General features: G+C 43.3%; 1 protein-coding gene across 11 annotated transcripts in view; it reads left to right on the top strand.

Moving 5' to 3' along the window:
- Positions 1–19,763, top strand: part of JADE1 (jade family PHD finger 1) — a 59,498-nt gene extending 39,735 nt beyond the window's left edge. For all 11 annotated transcript variants that reach the window (XM_040474081.1, XM_040474047.1, XM_040474037.1 and 8 more), the window contains 5 exons: positions 1,168–1,335; positions 2,665–2,781; positions 6,308–6,829; positions 12,232–12,349; positions 15,914–19,763. In XM_040474081.1, coding sequence (XP_040330015.1) covers positions 1,168–1,335; positions 2,665–2,781; positions 6,308–6,829; positions 12,232–12,349; positions 15,914–16,824 — 1,836 coding nt within the window. In that variant the 3' untranslated portion in view covers positions 16,825–19,763. The remainder of the gene's footprint in view (positions 1–1,167; positions 1,336–2,664; positions 2,782–6,307; positions 6,830–12,231; positions 12,350–15,913) is intronic.
- The last annotated feature ends 3,322 nt before the right edge of the window (positions 19,764–23,085 follow it).

The following is a 23,085-nucleotide window of genomic DNA, read 5'->3' as shown; positions in this document are numbered from 1 at the left end:
GATTCTCACTCTTTGCCTGTCCCCTACTCGTGCTCTCCCTTTCTCTCCCTCAAATAAATAAAACTAAAAAAAAAAAAATAGATATCAGGTAGAGACCACATTATCTGTCTTCAGTGTCTCATTTTTCTGTGCCTGTTGTGTTCACTTGGGAGAGTGATAGAGTCTAGTGAGTAGAGTTTGCTGAGCTGTGAGAACGTGGATGTTCCTTAGTTCATTTTTCTTTCTTTCTTTTTTTTTTTTTAAGTTTGTTTATTTATTTGAGAGAGAGCATGGAAGTGGGGAAGGGCAGAGAGAGAGAGACAGGGAATCCCAAGCAGGCTTTGCACTGTCAGTGCAGAGCCACATACAGGGCTTAATCTCAGGAACCATGAGATCATGACCTGAGCCGAAACCAACAAGAGTTGGTTGCCACATTATCTCTTTTCCTTAACATCTACTTCATCTTCCTTTTGACATGTTCTTCCAGACTTCTCTTTAAGGCATACCATACTTAATCTTTTAATTTAGCTTAGACTTGATTTTGCAGTAAAAATAAAATAAAAATAAAAATCTCTTCAAATGGGACTTCCTCTAGAATGCCTGATACAGACTTTTTCTTTTTTTTTTAAGTATTTGAAACCTTAATAGTATCTTTTAGTTCTATTGAAAATTTTTTTTCCAGTAGTCTGTATTGACACTGGCCACCCAGCACCCCCCCCCCCCCATTCTTATTTCTGAGGCTATCTCATTGAACAGCTTTCAGAGACTCAACTGCTTTGTGCATTTTCCCCTCACTTTGTATCCCACCCACATCAGCAAATCAGAGGAGGAATAGCTTCCTATCAGCCTTGTGAAGTGTTTCAAGAATTTGCTGCCCATTATTTAAAAATTTGGTGTGTGTAGATAGGTGCCTCTAGCCACACAGCAAAGCAGAATTTCTATAAACTTTTTTGTCCTCCAGGTGTTTTCAGGACTGTCCCCTGGTAAATGAGTATGTGTTGTCCCAGATACCTCCTGGCTGCTGCTGTCAGGCTGCCTGGCATTTTTGCTGAAGGGAGAGGGTCTCCAGCTAGGTGGACCTGGGAGTACTTCTGTTAAAATCATCCTAGGTGTTTTTAAATTAATAGGTATATGGGGAAAAGTAAATCTACCTTCTTTCTCTGTTTTCCTTGGGGAATGGCTTCACAGGCCTGTTATGGAATCCTCAAGGTCCCAGAGGGTAGTTGGCTATGCCGGACATGTGCCCTAGGGGTTCAGCCCAAGTGTTTGCTGTGTCCCAAGAAAGGCGGAGCTATGAAGCCTACCCGCAGTGGCACCAAATGGGTCCATGTCAGCTGTGCTCTGTGGATCCCTGAGGTAGGTGTGGTTCTTACTAGTAGCTTAGCTCAGGAGGTACTGGTTTTTAGCTGGGCACGGGAGTGGGGAACTGTTCATAAATAAGGGGTATTGTAGCTAATGAGTAAAAAGACAGCTTTTAATTGCTGTCTCCCCCCTGCCCCCCAAGCTGAATCTCAAGTGTATTGTCATCTTGTCATGGTATATATTGTGGGAATGTTAACTGGAAGCAGCAGTGATTTGGACTTTCAGTTGGTGGTGTTCAGACTTCACTTCAGAACTGTGTCATGGCCAACCCACTGCTGATACATGTTCCCGGGAGTGGACCTGCAGTGTGGCCTAACTTTGGCCTGGGTGCCACTGTGTCCTTCCCCAGGGATCAGCACTACCTCTTTCGTTTGGCCTGGGGAGCCATGTAGCATGGTTAAAGAGCCACTGCTGTAGGTCACATTTCTGTGATTTTTACTAAAATTCTTACTTAGCCTCAACCTTTTTAATTTCAGGTCTGGTCTAATTTATTTCAAGTCCCAGACCTTGACTGATTTAATTTGCATGGCTCACTATGAGAATATCATTTGTGATTCAGATTTCAGCATTTCTTTTGGTGTGTGATTTTTGGGTGCATTTTTCCTCCTGAGGAAAATTATCTGGGGATGATTTGGATTGTAGTTTCATGACTTGGGTTTTGGTACAACTGGATCTCACGGTTTGGTATTAACAGCTATGCAGTTCAGTGATCCAGGCTGAATGCAGAGAGGATACCTTATTTATCTTGGTAATTTTCCACTTTGAATGTAATAATCTTTTCTGATTGAAGAGAATGGTATTCTTCAGTGAGAGAGGTACTAAAATTAGTTTATATTTACTTCACTCCATTGTTCACAAACTATTTAAATTAAGATTTTCAGTCTTTACCACTTCATTGTGGGCCAGAGGTATATTAGATAGTTCTGTCCTGATACATAACTGTCTTTGCTGTCAGACACTCAGGTGAGAAGTGAATATTATTGGTTATCTGAGTGTTTTTATAAATAGGGACATGTATGTCAACTGAACTCCCCTTCCTCCCTCTCCCCCTACCCCCATGTATGGAGGGCATGGGGCACGGGCCATGTGCTCTGGGCTCTCCACTCTCTACTGCTACTGGACCAGAGCTGGCCCCTGACCTGTCCAGATGCTTTAAAGTAGGGGTTTTCCTGTCATAGGAGAGTGCATGCATGCCTGCCCCTTGTCGCTATCAGGTAGGAGGTCTGCATGTAAACAAGATCTTTAAGTTTCTATTGTCCATGCTCAGTCCTTGTTGGTCTGATGGCCTCTGCTACCCTGTCTTGCTATTCCTTGGGCCTGTAGGTGAGCATTGGCAGCCCCGAGAAGATGGAACCCATCACGAAGGTGTCTCACATCCCCAGCAGTCGGTGGGCGCTGGTGTGTAGCCTCTGCAATGAGAAGTTTGGGGCCTCCATACAGGTAATCCTCTCAGTTATGATGGCTCTGTTCTGGAGCTGGACGAGGGAGGGCTGTGTGAACTCTTAGAGGATTTGGTCATGGAACTAGAATCCAGAAAGCAGGGCGAGGTTCTCCCAGCCCTTCTGAGTCTGCTGAGGAGTGATTCCAGCGGGGTATAAACACCTTTAGCTGGCGAATTGTGTCCAGCGTAACCAGAACTTTAGCTGTAACAATCACAGAGCAAGTCAGAAGTCCACCTGAGCTGTACAGCAAATCAGTTCATTTCTGGTTTCTACCTTTCTGCCCCAAGCCTGGCATTGCAGCTCTTTACACAGGCAGGGAAGAACCATTCTTGACACTGGAGGGTTGGCCACCTTCCCACCTGCACTTAATGCGGCTGGTGGCAGACCAGCTCTGTGAGTTTTGGTGCACACATGGGGTGCCTGAGACCTTAGATGTGCATTATTCCAAATCAGCTTGCTGTGCTAATAACTTTAGCGTTTGGTAGAGAAGATTCTTTGGAGCACCAGCTGGGTAGTGGGACACCCATGAGGTGCTGCACCAGGTGGTGTTTGCAGAAGTGCTATCTGAGTACAGGTTGGACATCTAATTCTTCCTGGCACCTAGGATGTGTGGGATGGAGTGTGTGTGTCTGGGGGGAAGAAGCAATAATGTTAAAAGTTTTGCTTGCATATTCCATGTCCACACACAGACAAATGTAGAAAATCTTTAGGTAGGATTATGGAGAGAATGTAAATGGTGTGCTGCTTTTTCATGTTTTCTAAAATTCTGCTTGAGAAATGGACTTCTGGGGCTCATGTTATTCTTGGCCTTTAGAGTCATGATTTAAGATGACCAAGATGCTGTTTCCACCAAGGTCTTCAAATGCTATATGTGGCTTTGGCTCTCAAGGTCAAGTCCAGCTCTTCCTCTGGGAAGAAAGTCCAGCTCAGGGCCACCGGTCTCAGTGACACATTCTAGGAGTAGTGGCTTCTCTCTTGATGTAGAAAACACAACAGATCAGCACAGATACAAACTGCCAGTCTTAGGTTTTGAAGAAATGACCTCATGGGGCAAAATCATTTTGTATTTTGGCTGATAAATCTTGTTTCAGTAAAGTTATCTACTGACTGGAGGTTTTAAAACTTTTTCATTTTGTAAGCCTAGTATTTCTACTTTTCTTCATTATCACCTCCACTGGAGTTTGAGAATCCAGAATGTAACGAATATTCAGAGGGTGAGGCATGAGATAGCTGGTGGGATTTGGCTGCAGACCTTGAAAATAGTGCAGGGTTTTGCATGTGAATAGAATCTGTTTAAAACATGACAAACATCCTCTGGCCTTTTGGGAGAAAATGGAAGAAAAAATTTTTAAAAAGCCTCAGAATGAAAAACAAGCATTAGAACCCTGTGAGTGTGTTTCTGTATAGACATACCCACGTGAACACTTGCAGGACACAAGCAGAGGCAGACCGAGGGAAATGGAAGTTGTTTTCTTCCATGTTACCTGATGTGCTTCCGAGGATAAAATTTATGCCCTTTCCTGAGCACACCTATCCACATCCTGAACTGATGTTTGTGAGAGGTGGGTAAATGAGACCTTTGTTTCCCTTTTGAAGAGAGAACGATAAAATGACTTTTTTTTGTTGCCACTGACCTCTTTTTCCCAGAACATTAGCTTGAAAAAGAGGCCAACTAAGGTTGATGATTTTTCATATCTTCACAGAATAGAATGATTTTTATTAAAGAATTCCTCTCTGAAATGTCTGCAGCTGTGGAGGCTCTGGTTTATGTTTCTGTAACATCTGTTTGCTGAGTCAACCTGAATAGGAAAACCCAGAGGAAGGCCATTTGGCGCCTTTACAAAGTCCTGTATAAATATTCCGCTGCAGCTCATTCCTCTTTAAGGTCCGAGCGCTGGGTTAGGGGTAGGTTAAGCCAGACCCAGATAGCGTCTCAGTCATCTGTTCCCACTTTGACTTCCCGCTTGGCTGCGCGCTAGAAGGGAGGAGCACTTTGTATGTTGATGATAGTGGCCAGGTGTGTATGTGTGTGTTCTGCCACTAAAGCTGATTTCACACATTTCTTGGAATTGAGGTTATTTATAGGTAAAATTAACAGATTTATGTTAGTTATATGCTGTAAGTGTTTGTAATGGGAATGGTGAAGGGAGCTGGATTTTCTGTACTTGTGGGTATAAGAGACTTTATAAAAATGGAAGAAATCATGGCTGGCAATGAGTCACCTCTTAAATACCGAAATGATGAGGGAAAAAAAACCCCAACTCAAGCCTCTGCCATTTGTGGTTCTGGGATTCGGGGTCTGTTGAATGAGTTTAATTAAGCTTTTCAAGCTGGCCTTGGGCCACTGGGTTCTGCTCCTCTCTGCAGCCCTGGTGTGCCCGGGGATCACTTGGCCTCAGACAATACAGTGTTGCTTTTGAGGGACTGGCTTTAGTCACCACAAGGAACCTCCTTCCAGGGATTCGCCCAGCAAGATCAGATGGGGAGAAGTTAATGACTTTCCTCCTGCTGGGCTTCTGGCTTGCCATCTGAATCAAGGCACTAAATTATAGCCCTGAGCAGGCAGTGAGAGGGAAGGTGTTCAGTGAGGAGGAAGGCATGGCTGGGTGGTGCCTGGTCTCTAGGTCGACCTCCCTGTGACCCACAGGAAGCAGGTCCTTCATGGTTCTGCTGCTCAGCAGTCAGGCACACGTGACGCTGGGAGTAGCCGGTACTACCAGTCCCTGCGCACACTAGTCTCCGTGCAGGGCCTGCGCTGGTCCCTGGAGCCTTCTGCATATGCTGGAGCTTCTTCACGGGTGAGGAGACCTTTTCTTATCTGCCTTCCTGTGCTGGATTCTCTTTTCTCCTTTTCTTTCCTGCTCGTCCAGGAGTTGTTTCATTCATTCTCCTGAGACGTGAGCAGCCCTTGGCTGCTTGGAGGAACTGTAGCATTTATTTTTCCACTTGTGTTGGGCTCTTCTCGGCTGGGGGGTGAGAATGAGGATTCACGTTCCTTTAAAAACTCTGACTAGCAGTCATTCTTCCTGAAGAGATTCTTTTTCAACTTTTTAATATAAGCACACTTTTAAAAGAGTTCAAATTTAGGAACACCAATTAATGTTTCAAAATTTACTTTGCATGTTGAGCACATGTTCTTTTTAAATATAATCTGAGTGCCAGACCACCTTTGTTTGTGTGTGGCCTTTGTATAATTGTGTCTGCTTTTAGAGGCGTTTTGGATTCAGTTACCTTTCTGGGAGTTGGGTTGGTTCACCAAACCTTTCAGCCAAAGGGTTGGTTCACCAAACCTTTCACCTAAAGAGTTCCTTTAAATCCCAAGCCTTACCTTACTTAAAATATGATTCGGTGTACCAGGGTTGATCCAGGTAGAATGTCCTGCCCCGGCACGTGTTCGAGGTGCTGCTCTTCCTGTGTGTGTGTGTGCGCGTGTGCGCGCACGCATGGGGGGTGCTTGGCTTGGAGGGGCTTCAGCCCCGTCACTCCATAACGGTCTCTTCTCTCCTTCTCTGTGTTCTTACCAGTGCTCTGTGAAGAACTGCCGCACAGCCTTTCACGTGACCTGTGCTTTCGACCGGGGCCTGGAGATGAAGACCATCTTGGCGGAGAACGATGAAGTCAAGTTCAAGTCCTACTGCCCGAAGCACAGCTCACATAGAAAACCCGAGGAGAGCCTCGGTGAGGGGGCCACTCAGGAGAATGGGGCCTCTGAGTGTTCCCCTCGGAATCCGCTGGAGCCTTTTGCCAGCCTTGAGCAGAATCAAGAAGAGGCCCACCGGGTGAGTGTCCGTAAGCAGAAGCTGCAGCAGCTGGAAGATGAGTTCTACACCTTCGTCAACCTGCTGGATGTTGCCAGGGCCCTGCGGCTGCCTGAGGAAGTAGTGGATTTCCTGTACCAGTACTGGAAGTTGAAGAGGAAGGTCAACTTCAACAAGCCCTTGATCACTCCAAAGAAAGACGAAGAGGACAATCTAGCGAAGAGGGAGCAGGATGTCTTGTTTAGGAGGCTGCAGCTGTTCACTCATCTGCGGCAGGACCTGGAGAGGGTAATGATTGACACTGACACCTTGTAGTGACTTAGAAAAGAAGATTGCAAAGAGGCGGCTGCTCGCCCAGAGCAAGGAATGGTAGCCAGTTCATTTACTCTCAGACCCTTGTACATACTGCAGCATGAGGTTGTGTTGGTTCAATATACTTATGGGCCGGTAAACTCATTGTACATATGTGTAAGACTGCCACAGAGGGGGGAGCTTCTCTGTGATTTATTTTTAAAACACTTTCCTATTAATCCTTATTGTTCTTCTGTAAGATCACATGGGGTGTGTCCCCTCCGCCTTTCATTCCAGTACTAGTGGGAACTGAGCCCCAGGGAAAATGACCAAAGGATTGGCTCAGAATTGTTTGCAAATGGAGTTAGAAAAGAAAACCAGGTGGATTTAATTCGTGGTGGGGACGGACAGAAGTAGAGAGATCTCTTGTTCAACCTGGGAAAACACTGGGTGCTTGTGACGGGCTCATCAAGGAGAGCGAAGCACCGCCTCTCTGGCCCACCTTCATTTCTTGGCTGATTCACAGGGACATTCCGGTAATGTCACGGAGGAGAGCAGGCTGTGGGTACTGATATGTGTGCATGATCTTATATACACGTGCATATCTGTTCCAGAGGGTACTCCTGGCAACGAGGTGCTAAGTCATCACTGAGGCAGTGTCTGTATGTTGTGCGTGTCTGCTCGTGTGTCCATGCCCATGTGTGTCTGTGCGGTGTGGGGTGGGGTACCTGGTGCATAGGGGTATCTGATCTGAGGAGCCCCTTGTAATGCTCAGGACACTAGTTTATCACACTACTGGATTGCTGAACGTAGTGGCTGTTGGCTGCCTGGAGCCTCAGCTGATGGCACTTCCCTCAACTGTTTGCTGTTTTGTGCCTCCCCAGTTCTCCATTACCTTTGGAGTCCCAGTCTGGACCTCCCTTCCTGCTACTGGAATAATTAGGAGTGGGCTCTCTTCCCTCCAGGGCCTCCTGCTCCCTGTAGGTAGTCTCTGAGACTTGCTAATTGGGGATACATCTTAGAGCATCTTCTGCGTCATCTCGCCTGACTGCCAGCTACTGTTGAATTCATTAGTGCAGAGGAGATGGGACTGAGGCTCTCTGGCCTGAAGCATCCTGCACTGAAAGGCACCCAAGTGGCCTGAAATGGTTAACGCATCTCCCCCAAGCACCTCACTTATTAGCAGGGTGTGATTCATCTGCCTGGGAGAGGATCTGACACGTAGATGATTTGAAATATGAGAGTGTAGGCAAGGAATAGGGAAAAAAAAGGAGCAGTCTTAAGCCAAAGATCCAGATCTCACAGAGACCTGCATGGCCCTGTTCTAGACGGCAGAGGAGCAAAAGTATTAAGTGTTCATTAGAGATCCTTCTAGTACGAGACTTGAGTGTCCAAGGACCAGCTGTCGTAACACCCCTTCTATGACCAAGTTAGGATTCCAGATTCAGGCAGAGGCCGAGCAGGAGAGGCAGGCGTGAAGCACCGGAGGGTTTGTGAGGCTTTTGTGCTGCCGTGCCCCCCCTGGTGGTGAGTGTGAAGAAGACCTCGCCTCGACCACATTGTATGTGTGGCGTTTTTGTTAAGAGCTGAGAAAGGGATTCAGAAGGATAAACTGGAATCCTGGTGGGAAGCCATTATATTATCCCAGCCTGACAACTGCTGTACTTGGGGTGCATGAGCTATGGAGTCAGATAGTCCTCAGGAGGGAGGACGAGAAGTCTAAATGTTTGGACTGTGTTTGTCTCACAATCACCACAAAATAAAAGTGTAGAAAATGCTTGTGGTGTACTAACTCTTTTCTGTACTTAAGTTACTCAGATTAACATGCACTTATAATTCAATTCTAAACATTTTTTTTTTTTAAGTCATCACTGTTGGTTTTAAGTAGAATGATACCAATGATGTATGAGAAACAGGGAATAAATCAGGATTTTTGTGTGTGTGTGTGTGGCATTACTTACATTTACTTTATTAAAAGCTTAAGAGATCTTAGGGAATTTAGTGTCAGTTTTAAATGGGCTTATTATAATGAAAAATATGTTTTCCGGGTTTTAAAAATTGAAATATTTGCTGTGCTCCTGAGAGCTGCACAGTTCTTTGTAATTATAGACAACAAGTATATGTCAGGCCAAAGGCTTATCAGGGCAGGGGTAACCAGAACAAATAACAAATTACTTTGTGCTTCAGTTAAGTTGGATTTCTAATTCACACAGTAGTTCACAGCAGGTATGCAGAATCCAAGAATACACGAGTCTGTGATCAAGGCTGTGGTCAATACCAAACTGACAAATAAGTAGACTTCATTAGAAATGTAAACCACTGATAACTGATAATGGTAATAGCTCTTTTTTGCAAATACACACCTTGGGGCATTGCACACCTGGGTACAATTCTGGATCAGAAAGGTGGCAGGAGTGGATTTTAGGAGGGTTTGAGAACCAACATCTTTAAGAAGACACCATTGCTGATGTGTAGTCTGTGGCTATGTCAAGTTCCTGAGGCTGCCACTCACTCTGGTGGGGTTCCTTTCCCCTAGACATCTTTTAAAAGATGCAGTAAACATCCGTAAATGAGTACGTGCTCAGATAAAGACGTACTGCCTGTGCACTTGTGGCTGGGTCATCGGAAAGGGCCAGCCCCTGGGAGGCTATCCTACTCAACACAGTGGAATGCTCACCTTTGAAAATCTGGTAGAGGTTCTAGTTATCCCTGGATGAAAGGCATGTTAAGCTTTAGTGTTGCAAGGAGTGTTTTGGCATTGAAGAAAACCCCTTGAAACCATTCTTGGATTCCCGAGGGCAGTGGTTCTCAGAGTGTGGGCCCCAGCCAGCAGCAACATTCCCTGGACACCTCACAGAAGTGCCAAGTTTTGGATCCCACCTCTGACTCCAGAAATGGGGTAGGGGCCAGCATTCTGTGTTTTAGGGTCCTCACATGTTTCTGTTTGAGAACCACCGCTTTTGGGGAAAGCCGGACTCTGGTTTAACATGGTGTGAGGGAGAGTGCACCCATGAACTGGCTTTTTTTTTGGTCAGCAGGGGAGGACACTTAGTTGAGTAGTGCACAGGAAGGGCCACGTGCAGGGTATGTTTTGAGGATAGAGCCTCGGTTCAGCTCTACTACAGGGACTGCTGATGGAAGCTGTGTGAGGAGTGTTCTGTGCATAAGGGAGGGAAAAAAGTTCAGGGCGCTCGCTGTTCTAAATGTGGTCAGCTAGGCCTGGGTTATTCATGGGCTGATTTGTTCCATTGAAAATCCACCCTGGCCTTAGTTTTTTGGGGTTATAGGAAGAGGTTTCTCATCAGAGATCATGGGGGAAAGAAGTAGAATTTGCCCACTTAGCCAGGGTGGAAGCCTTTCCTGGGGGTAGTGGTTGAAGCTACCAAAATTGAATTTAAATAATATGTGAAGTTTGGATACTCTGTTTTCATGCATAATTTTGAGTAAGGGAAATGGAAGTTATCTTGTCTGTACCTCTGACTTGAAGAGGATTCTTATCTGTTCCTAGGATGTCAGAATTTGTTTCCATTTCCTATTTCCAGAAGTTGTATGCCTTGTCTTGATGTAAAAACTGTTCTCCAAAAGTTCTGAATCTGTGCTACAGATCTAAGTCTTGCCCCTTCTTCTTTTTGAGCTTCCACTCTTAATATCCGCCTTGGGTGAAACAGTATTTATCAAAGACAGTAGCCTATTAGCCACTTCTATCCCCAAACTGGTTATGATTTTTATAAGACACCTACTTCCTGGCCTGGGGTTCTGAGGCTGTCAGAACGGGCTTTAGCTAAGGTAAATTACACCAAAATAATATTTACTCTGAGACGGGGAGAGTGATTTTCTTTTCAGTTCTTTAATTCTAAGAACACACACACACACACACACACACACACACACATACACACACGTCTGTCTACACATCAAGAAGAGAGATGTTAGGAACATCCTAAATAGTCCGTGAATTGGTTAGGGTCAGCAGAAGCCTTACTTGGTGACCTGGTGTTAGGCCAGTAAATTGCACCATGATGCAGTGTGAAAGCCAGCCAACCTGTTCCTCTTTATGCCTTCTGTCCTCTTGCAAACAAGACTGCCTTGATTGAGTACAACTTAGGACAGAACAGCTGGAATTGTTAGGGTCTAAAAGGACTGGAAACCCTAGGGGAGGTCTCTGCACAGAAGCCAGAGTGCAGTCGTGTGTGTGGCTTGTTGCCATTCTAACAGAAGAAAAGATTGGTGACTCGAACTTGCCCATTTCAAGGAAGGTTGTCAGGGAAGGGATTGCCCAAGCCTCTGGAAGACGTGAGTTTTTAGGGGAGTGTAGTCCTGCCTTGGACAGAAGACGTGATGGGGATGCAGCGTCCCTTCACTCCTGCCACTGAGCTATTTAGGGCATCTTGTCTTCATCTTCCTGAAAAAGTTTAATTGTATCCCTGCTGTATTAAATTTGACATTTGTGTTTTCAGGTGCAATAATCCAGTCAGGTTTCCCAGTAGGTTTGAAGACTGAAGGATTTAAGGGGGTTTACTATTTTATTTTCGTATCACCTGATCACAGGCGGCTTTAAAAATGGGGAACAGATTTGGGTGTCGACTAGTTCGTATTTGTTAGCATATGCACGTGATCCCAGTGCCTGCCATGGGATACAAAGTGGAGCTCTTAGCACTTGGGTCCTTTCAGTTACTTACAGGTGATTCTGGACAAGGGCAGTGTCAGTTCTTCAAGTGGTGACACGAGCTGGCCTTGAGATGTTGATGGCATGTCAATGGCAAAGTGAAGACATTACCTAGCTTCACACTCTAGGAACACATTAGCTACCTGTGAACTCACATTTCAACTATCCAGTTGACAAGTTTACTTGGCTTCCTGGTGACTGTTTGGTCTTCTAGTGGGCTCTGTGCAGGGTTATTTTTTTTTTTGAGGGGGGAGGGAGTTTCCTCCTGTGATGGCCCTTGACTCTGTGCTTACCTAATTCCATCTTCAGAAAATGCTTGACAAAGTGGCTTCTGAACTGCTCTAAAGCCTTAGATAATAGAATTGGTGGAAAGAGGATACTGAGGGGTGGTAAGCAGAGCTCCTTGGCAAGAGGTAGCAAGTCTGGACCGGGACCCCGGCAGTCTTCCCCTGAGGATGAGCCTCAGGCTGGGGGTGGTGGGGGCGGGCAGGGCTTTTGAGTTCCTAGTCTTTTTTGTGCTGCCCCCTACATTGAGGGGTATATGTGGAATCCTAGTTAGCAGCCCCAAAGGAGATTAGAGATTGGATAAAGTGTTTGAAGTACATCTTGATTTCAGATGTCACACAAGACCCTAGCGGGACAAATTTCTCATGTTTAGGGAAAAAAAAAAACCAACACCAAAGTACCGTTATAATGTATTACTTACTTAGAATCTTTATTCTCTACGTTCTAGGTTCGGAACCTCACTTACATGGTGACCCGCAGGGAAAAGATTAAGCGATCTGTGTGCAAAGTCCAGGAACAGATATTCAATCTTTACACTAAGCTCTTGGAGCAAGAAAGAGTTTCAGGTATGCATTAAGCTCTTGTAGGTCAAACAATAGTGCAGGGGTTTGTAAACCTTAACGTTCTGTTAAGGAAAAAAAATGTTTAATTTTCTTTTATTTATGCTATAGGAGAATCTGAACAGCACAGACTTTGGTATTCAAAGAAAATCTTTTGGCATTTGAAGCATCATGGTAATAGGGAAAAGGGCTATGAATTTGACCTCAACTAGAGGTCGAATCCTAAATTCTCTCCTTATAGGCCAAATACAAGTAAGCCTAAGTTTTCAGAGGCTCCCCCATTTCCTCCTGTGTAATATGAGGAAGGTATCTCGAGCTTCCTTCTGGGAGCTATTGTGACATGCAAACAAAACCAACTTCGACGTTATATTGCAAAGCACTTGATAAATGTATAAAGTGTCATGGGGACACCTGTAAAGATTTATGGATTATCTAGCCTTCGGATCTACCTGTAACATATCATAAATAAGGTATCTTAAGACTGTGTTCTTAAGACACATATCCATGTTTAGATAACGTTCACAGTGTACTTTTTGGTGTAGGTGGAATTTTGAATATTTTTGAGATTCAGCATCAAGTGTTTACTTAATTGTTCTGGGCTAGGTGAAGTGAAAAGGGGAACTTGCTCAATTCTGGAGAGCACTTCAGTGACTTGGAGGTGGAGTGCAAAGTTGGCCAAGTCGCTGAACCTGCCTGGGACTCTTGATCTGTAAAAGGGGCTTGGTTCAGAACCATGACCTCTAATGAGTCTTTGAGTGCTAACACTCTGTGAATGTGAGCCCTGCAGAGCTGGCCTCGTAAAGGTTTCAGAGAAGGAGGTATGTGGGGTGGGTCTGGCGGGTCTTCAGTGAGCTCTGTGGCCCTGCTCTGCCCTTGGGCCAGAGCATCAGTGTTCACAGTGCTCCCTTCATGTGGCCCCAGACACATATGCAGGCACAGACGCTGGCTTTTCCTGTTTCTGTGGCTTTTAGTCTCTGTAGAGACTGACATGTAGAAACAACAAAGACCTTGTTCTATCCTATTATATGGAAATCCGAATTCTGGTTTACCTAAAACTAACCAGATGTATGGAACTAGAGGTAAATTGGGTCAGCTGAACAAAGAGAAAAAAAGCTTAGGGAGTTTTGAATGATATTCTTGGGGTGTTACATAGTTAATACTAATGGCATTAACTTACTAATGCTAACCTAGATATTTATTCCTGAGAATAAATAGTTTTCAGATGTATCATTAACTAGAGTTGATAGTTGTGATTTAAAATGAGTTGAAGTAAGTTTTTCTAAGTAGGGTTCATAAGTGATTCAGATTCTTTCAAGTGAACTTCTTTCGTTCGTTATTCCTACTTGAATGCAAATAAATGGGACCTGTTTTATCCCTTGCCTTTGCGTCCTCACACAAACAGCCCACATGGAAGGCTGTCTGGTGCCGATCGGCCAGTGTCCAGCCGGCAGAGGCCAAGCTGTCAGAGCTGCCGTTGCACAGGGCCGTTAGTGCGGGTTGTACCTGTGGAGTTTTGCCATTGGAGGGCTTTCTGTGACTCTTGTTGAGGTATTATGTAATGAGTGATTGCCTATAAAAATAAGCTGTAAAGCGCATTTTCATCTGATTTCACTTAAGGGTCATTTTTCATGGATACTGCAGGCAGCTTTTTGCATTTCATGGCTGAGGTTTTTACTTGGGTAGGTGATTGAGATTCTTACCCAGGTTAGGAAGTATTTTGTGTAACAGGGCTGTAATGAGAACCTACTGTTGTTCCAGAGAAGGTAAACAAACCCTCCCATCCCTCTGAGATATGAACCATACTGAGTCTGATGGGTTGAAAGCAACATTAATCTAACTGCAGGATGCCACAGGGAATGAAGGGGAAACCTTCAGGATGCCTGTTTTTTTCTTTTCCAGTTTTTAGATTTTCAGTTGTGTTCTTACTCATGCCCCAAGTGGATCTCATGTCTTATAAGATAGATGGTTTCAGGTGGAGAACAGCCATGACTTCTAAGTGTCAGTCACGGTCTGCAGTTTAGACTCTGGTGTGTGAATCTGAGAATGAGCAGGGCCGTTCTGTTGGATGAGAGTGTCCTCAGTGGAGACCGTGCTCATGGGAGGTCTTGAGTTGGAGACTTTTCAGAGACCTGGATCCCAAGTAGATGGAAATCAGAATTTAGAAAATGTCAGTCCCTCTTACCTTGGTTTTCCCACAGTAGGCGACTGAGGAAAAGAAATGTGGTGTGAAGGGTGGCCCTAACAGTTGATTCTTGAGAAAGCACACATCTTTAGCCCAGCAGATTGTAAAACCCCTTCCCCTGTGACTGTCCATAGCAGGTTCATGTTTAGAGTTGCCAGCTCTGTTGTTTACATGCAGGGTCCTTGTCTGCTGAGCAGTGAGGTCGCATGTAGGCTCCTGCCTGGCAGAGCCTTGTTTTCCTGGTGGTTTATCCTTTATGGGAGACAAAACATGAAATTGGCTCTTTATAGATGTCCTGGAGGCTCCTGCAGAAATGTGGTCCATGAACTCCAGTGTGTTAACAAATTCACTCAGTGTTTTTCACACTGAGGATTCTAAGTCATAAGTTGGTTGTGAGATGAATTCAGTGGGTCACCACCAGCATTAAAAGCAAGTGACATATAATAGAAAATGTCAGAGTGCCACATCACATGGTGAAGGCTAATATGATTTCATGAAATGTAAACTTTACTGGGTTGCACTGTGAAATTTAGTTATTGTGATTTACATCAGAAATGAAAAACACCATTTTAACCTATCCTCATGTTGGATAATTGAGTTTAATTCCACAAATGGGCTTTGCATATAATAGTAAACCTTTTTAAAAGACATTTACTATGTGTCAAGAATGATTTTAAACATTCCATTCTCATTTCATGTACTTACATGTATGTATCCTCACTATGGCCCTGTGAGGGTATATTTACTTTGGAGAAGGAAACTGTGGAGACCTGCTGCCTCCCCTTGTGGTGCTGTCTTGTAGGGAGGCAAGGCAGGTGACTAGCCAGGTGCAGGGGTAGGGGCAGTGCTTGACCACCAGATGGATTTGGCATGGATTCCTCTATGAAAGTCAGGTCAGTTACTTTGTTTGAAGGAAAAAAATTTTTTTAATGTTTTATTTTCGAGAGAGAGAGAACATGAACGAGTGGGGGAGGGGCAGAGAAAGAGGGAGACACAGAATCTGAAGCAGGCTCCAGGCTCCGAGCTGTCAGCACAGAGCCCAATGCGGGGCTTCAACTCATGAACTGTGAGATCATGACCTGAGCCAAAGTCGATGCTCAACCAACTGAGCCCCCAGGTGCCCAGAAAATATTTTTCTTAGATGTTTCATGAAAAAGTTTGTGAGCTTCAGCTATTTTATAAAATAAGAGCATATTGAATGGAGTATGCAGATTCTCAAGGCAGGTAATATCTTTATATGAAAAACCAAATTTTTATAAATGGGGTGGTTGTATATTGTAGTGTTGGGTGGAAAGTTTGCATTAACAGGGCCATGCCACGGGTCTAGAATTTAATTGTTCTGGATCTGCCTCTGTAATTTTTCTTTCTCTGTGGTTATATGTTCATAGGTGTGCCTTCATCTTCCTGCTCCTCGTCCTCACTGGAAAACATGCTTCTGTTCAACAGTCCTTCTGTGGGCCCTGATGCTCCCAAGATAGAGGACTTGAAGTGGCATTCTGCGTTCTTCAGGAAGCAAATGGGTACTTCCTTGGTTCATTCGCTGAAAAAGCCCCATAAGCGAGATCCATTGCAGAACAGCACTGGGAGTGGAGGCAAAGCCCTGCTGAAGCAGCCAGACCTGTGTGGTAGAAGGGAGGGGATGGTGGTCCCAGAGAGCTTTTTGAGTTTTGAAAAGACCTTTGCAGAAGCGCGTCTCCTGTCAGCACAACAGAAAAATGGTGTGGTGGTGCCCGACCACGGGGACAGAAGAGACCATCGTTTCCATTGTGATCTCAGTAAGGGAGACTTAAAGGACAGACCTTGTAAACAGAGTCACAAGCCTCTCAGGTCCACAGACATGTCCCAGAGGCATCTGGACAGCACACGAGCTACCACCTCCCCTGGAGGGGGGCAGTCAGCACCCGGCACAAGGAAGGAGATAGTGCCCAAGTGCAACGGCTCCCTCATCAGAGTAAACTATAACCAGACTGCAGTCAAAGTGCCTACAACGCCTGCCAGCCCGGTGAAGAACTGGGGAGGATTCCGGATTCCAAAGAAGGGGGAACGGCAGCAGCAGGGAGAGGCCCATGAGGGGGCCTGCCACCAGCACTCAGACTACCCCTATCTGGGCCTAGGCAGAGTTCCAGCTAAGGAAAGGGCCAAAAACAAATTAAAATCTGACAATGAGAATGACGGGTATGTCCCTGATGTAGAGATGAGTGACTCAGAGAGTGAGGCATCAGAGAAGAAATGTATACACGCCAGCAGCACCATCAACAGGAGGACAGACATTATCAGGAGAAGCATCTTGGCCTCTTGATGAAACAGATGGTGTGGGAGCACCGCGGGCTTGTCACGGAGTTGCTAGACGGGAGCTCTGAAGCGGGGGACACACAGAAACCCATCACTCCTGAGCTACGCAAACACATTTACTTGCAAGTCAGATTGAATTTTTTTTTTCAGAGTCATTTATAAATCATTGTTGTGAGAAGTGTGTTATCTGCAACTTGTTGAGGAAACACAAGAGTAGATTGTAAGACACCGCTAAGACTAGAGGCTGAATTAAACACTAAAATAAGAATGAATGAAATAAGTCTTTAAAGAGGGCAAGGCTCACAGAAGCCTCCTGAGTTCTTACTGCCCTCTGTATCCTTCCCAAAGCACAAACTCTTGGTTACCTGAATATGCGGAATCAGATGCAGTTCTTGAGAAACCCTCACGTACCATTTATTAGCCCATAAAACTTACTTTCTAGGACTGTGGTAGAACTTGAAATCCTGTTTATACTTTGGCCCACAAGGCTGTTTTTGTTGCATTCTAGTTCTAGGCAGCAGCTCTGAAGCTTCAGTAACTCTAGGGAATTCAAGTGTAAATTATAATTGCGGATGGGAAAGAGAGAATTTTAACAAAGGTTGTTACTTGCAAATCTGAAGGGACAGGGTAGAGCTGCTGCAGCTTGGAGAGCTGGGGTAAATGTAGCTAGGTCCTATTGCCTGAAGCACTTGAATGCATTGTGGGAATGGGACTGGTGGAGAGTGAAGCCGTTAGAAAGTTCTATCTGTGAGAAAGGGCAGCTGGTTCCATGTTTTCAGTACCTTTGACCTTCCTCTTCCCTAACCACTGCCTTCTGGGCCAGCTTGGGATTTCCCTGGCCTTTGGCGATACCTGGCCGTCTGGCTTCCAACAATACTAATGGCTATTCAAGTTTAAGTGATGAACTTCCAGACTCTGGTGACATAACTGCCCAGAGCCAACCACTAGTGTGTATGTTGGGGAATCTGGGCTTCCAACCTGAACGGATTCCTTAAGGAAAAGGAAAAGAAAAAAAAAAAAAAAAAAAAAAAGGAAAAAGAAAAAAAAGGAAAAAAAAAACCAAAATAAGTTATATTTTAAAAACAATAGAAAGGCAATAAGTTGCGATAACCTCTTACCATTGACCAAGGTTATACGGGAAAGAGATTGAAGTGTAATAGGTTTCCTGGAGTCAGAGTTCTAAGCTCCAATTCGTAACTTGGACTTTCTAATTGCAAATGGCAATAACTAGTAAGTTATCAGCAATAATGAATTTAGCATTAAATTTGAGTACAATGTTCTGTTTTTGCACTCACTGCAGTGCGTATGTATTAAGACAGTGGATAGTGTTAAGGTCCTGTTAATTTTCTTTGGAATTCAGTGTAGTTGTGAATCAAACTTAAGAGAAGGAAAGTTTAAATAGCAATGAGATTTAGAATTATGGGCACTTGGAACAAGCCCAACTTCCCCTAAATTATCCTTAGTTTGTTAATATCAGTATTCAGATTCCTGATTCATTTATACATCTGTTTCCATGTGGCAGGGACATTCTGATACTTAATGAGTGATGCTTTGAGTTCTGTAGTTACCTTTCAAGTCTTCCAGGTGATTGTCAACAGCAAAAAAGGCTTATTGAATTCCATCTTGCTATGCAAGTTTTATCGGATGATCAAATAGTAGATCTGATGCATCCCCATTGTATGTATGACATTTTCAAACCAAGTCTTAACTTTTCAGATACATTTTAGTAGCTAATTCAGGGGAGGGGAAAGAATGACCCAGGTTTTTAGATTGACTATTTTTGAGCTACAGGGCTCATTTTGAAAGACTGCTCTCCAGATAAGCTGTTGCTACAGATATTAGGAGTTTCCTAATGGATCCAAGCTGTACATTCACTAGTAATTTAAAAATCAGATTTTTTTGCATATGAGCAGAAACCTTTTTGCTGGATATGGAAGAAGGTGGACACTTTTCACAGTTAACCTTTTGACCACAGCAACAGCTCTGGGTGAGAGTAGAATATATAGAGGGGTAATGTGTCAAGCCATAGAAAGAAAATCTAAATTTTAGTAAGTATATGACCTCTCACCATTTTAAGAGGTACCAGATTCATTTGCACTATTTAGGAATGCTAGTTTTGTGCAAAAATAATGCCTTACCTGTTTTTTCCCCACATTTAGGTTGAAAAGCTTTCAAAGTTCCAAGTTATGCTGAACCAAAAAAAAACCAAAACAAAACAAAAAAATAAAGAAAAACCCACACAAAAACAAAACACAAAAAATAAAAAGCCCACACTTTTTATTCCTGCTTTGAAATGCAAATGGTATAGAGCACGGTTTCTCTGACAGTGTAATGATAGCTTTGTAAGTTAGTTCATGTCCTGCTGGGAACTCTGTATGAGGCAGCCATAGCAGCAGCCCACACACCCACCCACCCACTTGCACTCTATTAGTGTGGAACCATTTGCTCTTTTCTTTTCAGCTTTATCTTTCCTTGTGCATCCTGACCAAGAAATATCTTTGATTATGATCAATGTATTATGTCAAAATGTAGGCTAGTTAAACTTTTGTAAAGTTGCCTGGAATGTCATTTGTTAGGTTATAAACACAAAATCGAAATGAAGGGTTCTATGTGTTGTGTACAAATCTTAATTATTTTGAAATGGACGAACTTGTCATTACATTTGTAACCTTGTACAGAGGATTTTTCACTATGTGCCTAGCTTGGTGTCCATTCAGCTAAAATTGGAAAAAAAAAGGTGCATGAAGAGTTAAAAATCAGAAATTAAAGTATATGTAGAGATGACTATTTTATATTACATGGCCCAATCCTGTATTTATTTCTACCCCCTTTTTGAAAGTATTTATAAAACTAGTTGAGGACAGCTGTATTTTTTTGTTGAACTATTTAGTAGAATTTGTGCCTTTTTGTCTGTATGTGAATAAATGCTGTACATTTTGCAATACATTCTTAAGTGTCTTTTGAAATCTGATTTTGCTAAATATTTAAAGGTGTGTATGAAACAGCAGTCCTGAATGGGTGGTATACGTTTCCTGTCTCACAGTTTAGGAGTAAGAACCATAGCGGGCAACAAGATTATGGAAGAGCACAGGTCCACAGGGCTGCTGTTTGGCTCAACTCTGATGGTGAGACAATGAAAAATGATAATAGTTTTGATTTTTGGTCTTTCTCACCAGAGCACAGGTCCACAGGGCTGCTGTTTGGCTCAACTCTGATGGTGAGACAATGAAAAATGATGATAGTTTGATTTTTGGTCTTTCTCACCTGGAGTTCTTTTCAGAATACAGTTTTTGATCTGAAACTGTTGGTGAAGCAACTTAGACTATAGGATCAGAGAGACCTGGGCTTACAGGCTGAACTGGAGCTTATCAGACACGTGACCTCTGCCAAGTCACCTACCCTGCATAAGCCTCGATCTTCCCTTCTGTAAAAAAGGATAACATCCCACTACCTCTCCTGGGGTTACTGTGATATTTAAGGCAAGTGCATAAAAAGCATCTCATAAAGCAGTAGGCATTTACTAAATGATAGACTATAGTAAGAACAAGGCTTTGATTTCTCCAACATGTTACTTGGTGAGCCTTCTGAGGTAAAAAAAAAAAAAAAGTTATTTCTGAATGACAGGAAGACTTTAAGGTCCTTCAAGAATGATTTTTCAAAGAGTAGTTTCATTAAATGCTTTCTTTTGATTGCAGAATTCTGGAACACTAGGACCAAGAAGAGCTACCCTCTGCATCCTACATAGAAGGTAGGTCCAAGATTACATACAGCATTAGGTATTGGCAGAACTGGGCCTAGACCCTAGTTCTCATTTCTGGTTTGGTGTTCTCCCTGCCTGAAATAGTATTTAACCACTACATGCAGAAATCAGCATATAGATATACTTCCCTTCATACTGGGAACAGCAAAGCTGGTATGGGTTTATAGTCTGCATTCTCTTCTAGATTATGAGTCATGACAGGGTCGTGTCACTGTCCCTAATTTATAATTATTGTAAAATTTTGGCCATTTTTAAAAATGTGAATTGTTCATACATTTGGCTAAAAGCTTGTTTATTTCTTCTTGTTCCTCCTTAGTGACTATTTACTTCCATGTTGCTTGCTCTGAGTAAGACCCCAGAGAGAAATAACTGTGGTTCTTCCTGCAAGGTCTTAAAGTTGAATAACCACAATAGTTCCCCAGGGAAATTAAGTCCCCAGGAGCCAAAGGAAGGGCCTATCACTGGCAATTCTGTGATACATGATGGGAAATGTGGCACCAGGGACTTGTGCTTATGTTTTTACCCAGATCACTTAGAAAACAGATTCTACCTTTGAAACATCAGCCATCTGCAGCAAACTTTGCAGTTAACTTCAGGGTTGAACTCTTCAGTGTGATTTCCTTTTAATGCTCAGAACTGCATTAGGTGATGTGTTCTAGTCTGGGGTAGAAGAGCTTCAATTGCCTGGTCATTGAAAAAGAGGAAAAAAGCAAACCTGTCATCTACTTCCTTGACTTCAACTATTCTCTTTGCTGCCGAGTTTGAGGTCTCTGCAATCCAGCTCTTCCTGAGTTCCAATGGACTGCTTCCTGGGCATTTCCTCTTGGATGCATGCAGGCACTTGAGATTTTGGAATGCCTCCTTTTCCCTATCCTGCCTTAGAGAATGTCATCCAAGCCTGAAACCTGGGAGTCCTTTGTGAGTCCTTCCGTCAACTCCCACAGCCAAATGGTGATCCGGGTCACCAGATGCATATGCAGCAGTTAATTTTTCACTTCTCTCAATCCCACCACCACCTGCCGTATAGTTTAAGTCTCATCATTTCTTGCCCGGATTATTGCAGCAGCCTCTTAGCTGGTTTCCTTGACTCCAGTCTTGCTGAAATTAATCTCTCCCCCCAACTAGCTACAGCCTTGATAATGCCATTTACACAGTGGTAACGTGCAATAAAAACTGATGCTGTCATTCCACATAGCCTTCAGTGGACCCTTCAGACTTCTGCAGGTAATTACAAAGCATTTATCAAATGGCTGACACTGACTGGTCTGTATTTTATGCATATTACTTTGCTCACAACATGTGAGGTAGGCACTATTATCTAATTGGCAGATGAGGAAACAGGGGCACAATTTGCTCAAGGTCAGTTGGTGGTAGAGCTGGGAGTTAATCCCAGCCAGACTACAACTCAGCTCCTTGGGCTCTACTGTCTCTCAGAATATAAAAATAGTTCACATCAAGTAGTTCGTGTGTTCTTGAGTTCACTGAGGATTATATATGTGAACTTTGGTTCAATGAGTTTCTATAAAGTAAAACTAATAATCTTGGCCTAAAACATTATGTTCATGTGCTAGATGAATCCTGCACATAACCTAATGGAGGACGAGCAACAGTAGGCTTGTGGTCAGTTCCTGAATCGAATGGAATTAGTTTTGCTTCATACGTGTACATTTATGTAACACAAACATATTTACAGGTAAAATCTATGCATATAGGATCAAAGAAAATAACATTGCTATCAGAAACTTAATTCTGTGTCCTAACACACTGCTTGGAAACTTAAAGAGAATTATTTAAAGTTACATAGTTTCTTGATGATGAATCTGGAATTAAGACTAATGTCTTAAGACTTTTCAAACTGATTCTATGCAAAACTTTGCAATCGGTAATTTTGTGATATAAAGTACAGTAAAATCTGGTTATTTTTTAGAAATAAGTCCTTCTCACTCTTTTGGCAAAGATCAAATGCAGAAATGAATAAATCAAGCAATGACAAATTAAATAGTGAAGTCATTCCTAATAGCAAAGTCATTCCTAATGGATCACTAGTGTATCCTGATATTCTCACTCTTCCTTGGCTTACATATGGCTGTTTGAAATAGTGTATTTATAATTATGGGCTAATTGTGGTTATTTTATCCACTAATCTGGCTGATGGTTCTAATTTCAGGATTATTACCAGTATGATACAATTTATGAAGCAAATTTTTTCTCTGGTGTTTCCCTTCCCCACCACGTAGCAGCCTCAAAGGGCACTTTCCTTCTTTTCTTCCTAATTCTGGCTCTGTTCCAACTTTACTGTTTGAATTGTTTGAGCTTCTCTTTTTCGTATTAAATCTCTGTGATCATATCTTTGCTTCAACTATTCCCAAGTACTTACTCAAAGTGAGTAAATACCTTTCAAACATCACGCTTTAAAATACCATGCTTAGGGCGCCTGGGTGGCTTAGTCGGTTAAGCAACCACATCTTGATTTCAACTCAGGTCATGATCTCACATGTGATCATTGTG

This window comes from Herpailurus yagouaroundi, unplaced genomic scaffold, assembly GCF_014898765.1.
Source record: "Herpailurus yagouaroundi ecotype Mexico unplaced genomic scaffold, PumYag 28, whole genome shotgun sequence".
Classification (NCBI taxonomy): domain Eukaryota; kingdom Metazoa; phylum Chordata; class Mammalia; order Carnivora; family Felidae; genus Herpailurus; species Herpailurus yagouaroundi.
The sequence above is the reverse complement of the archived record's forward strand: the minus strand, read 5'-3'. Positions and strand labels throughout refer to the sequence as shown.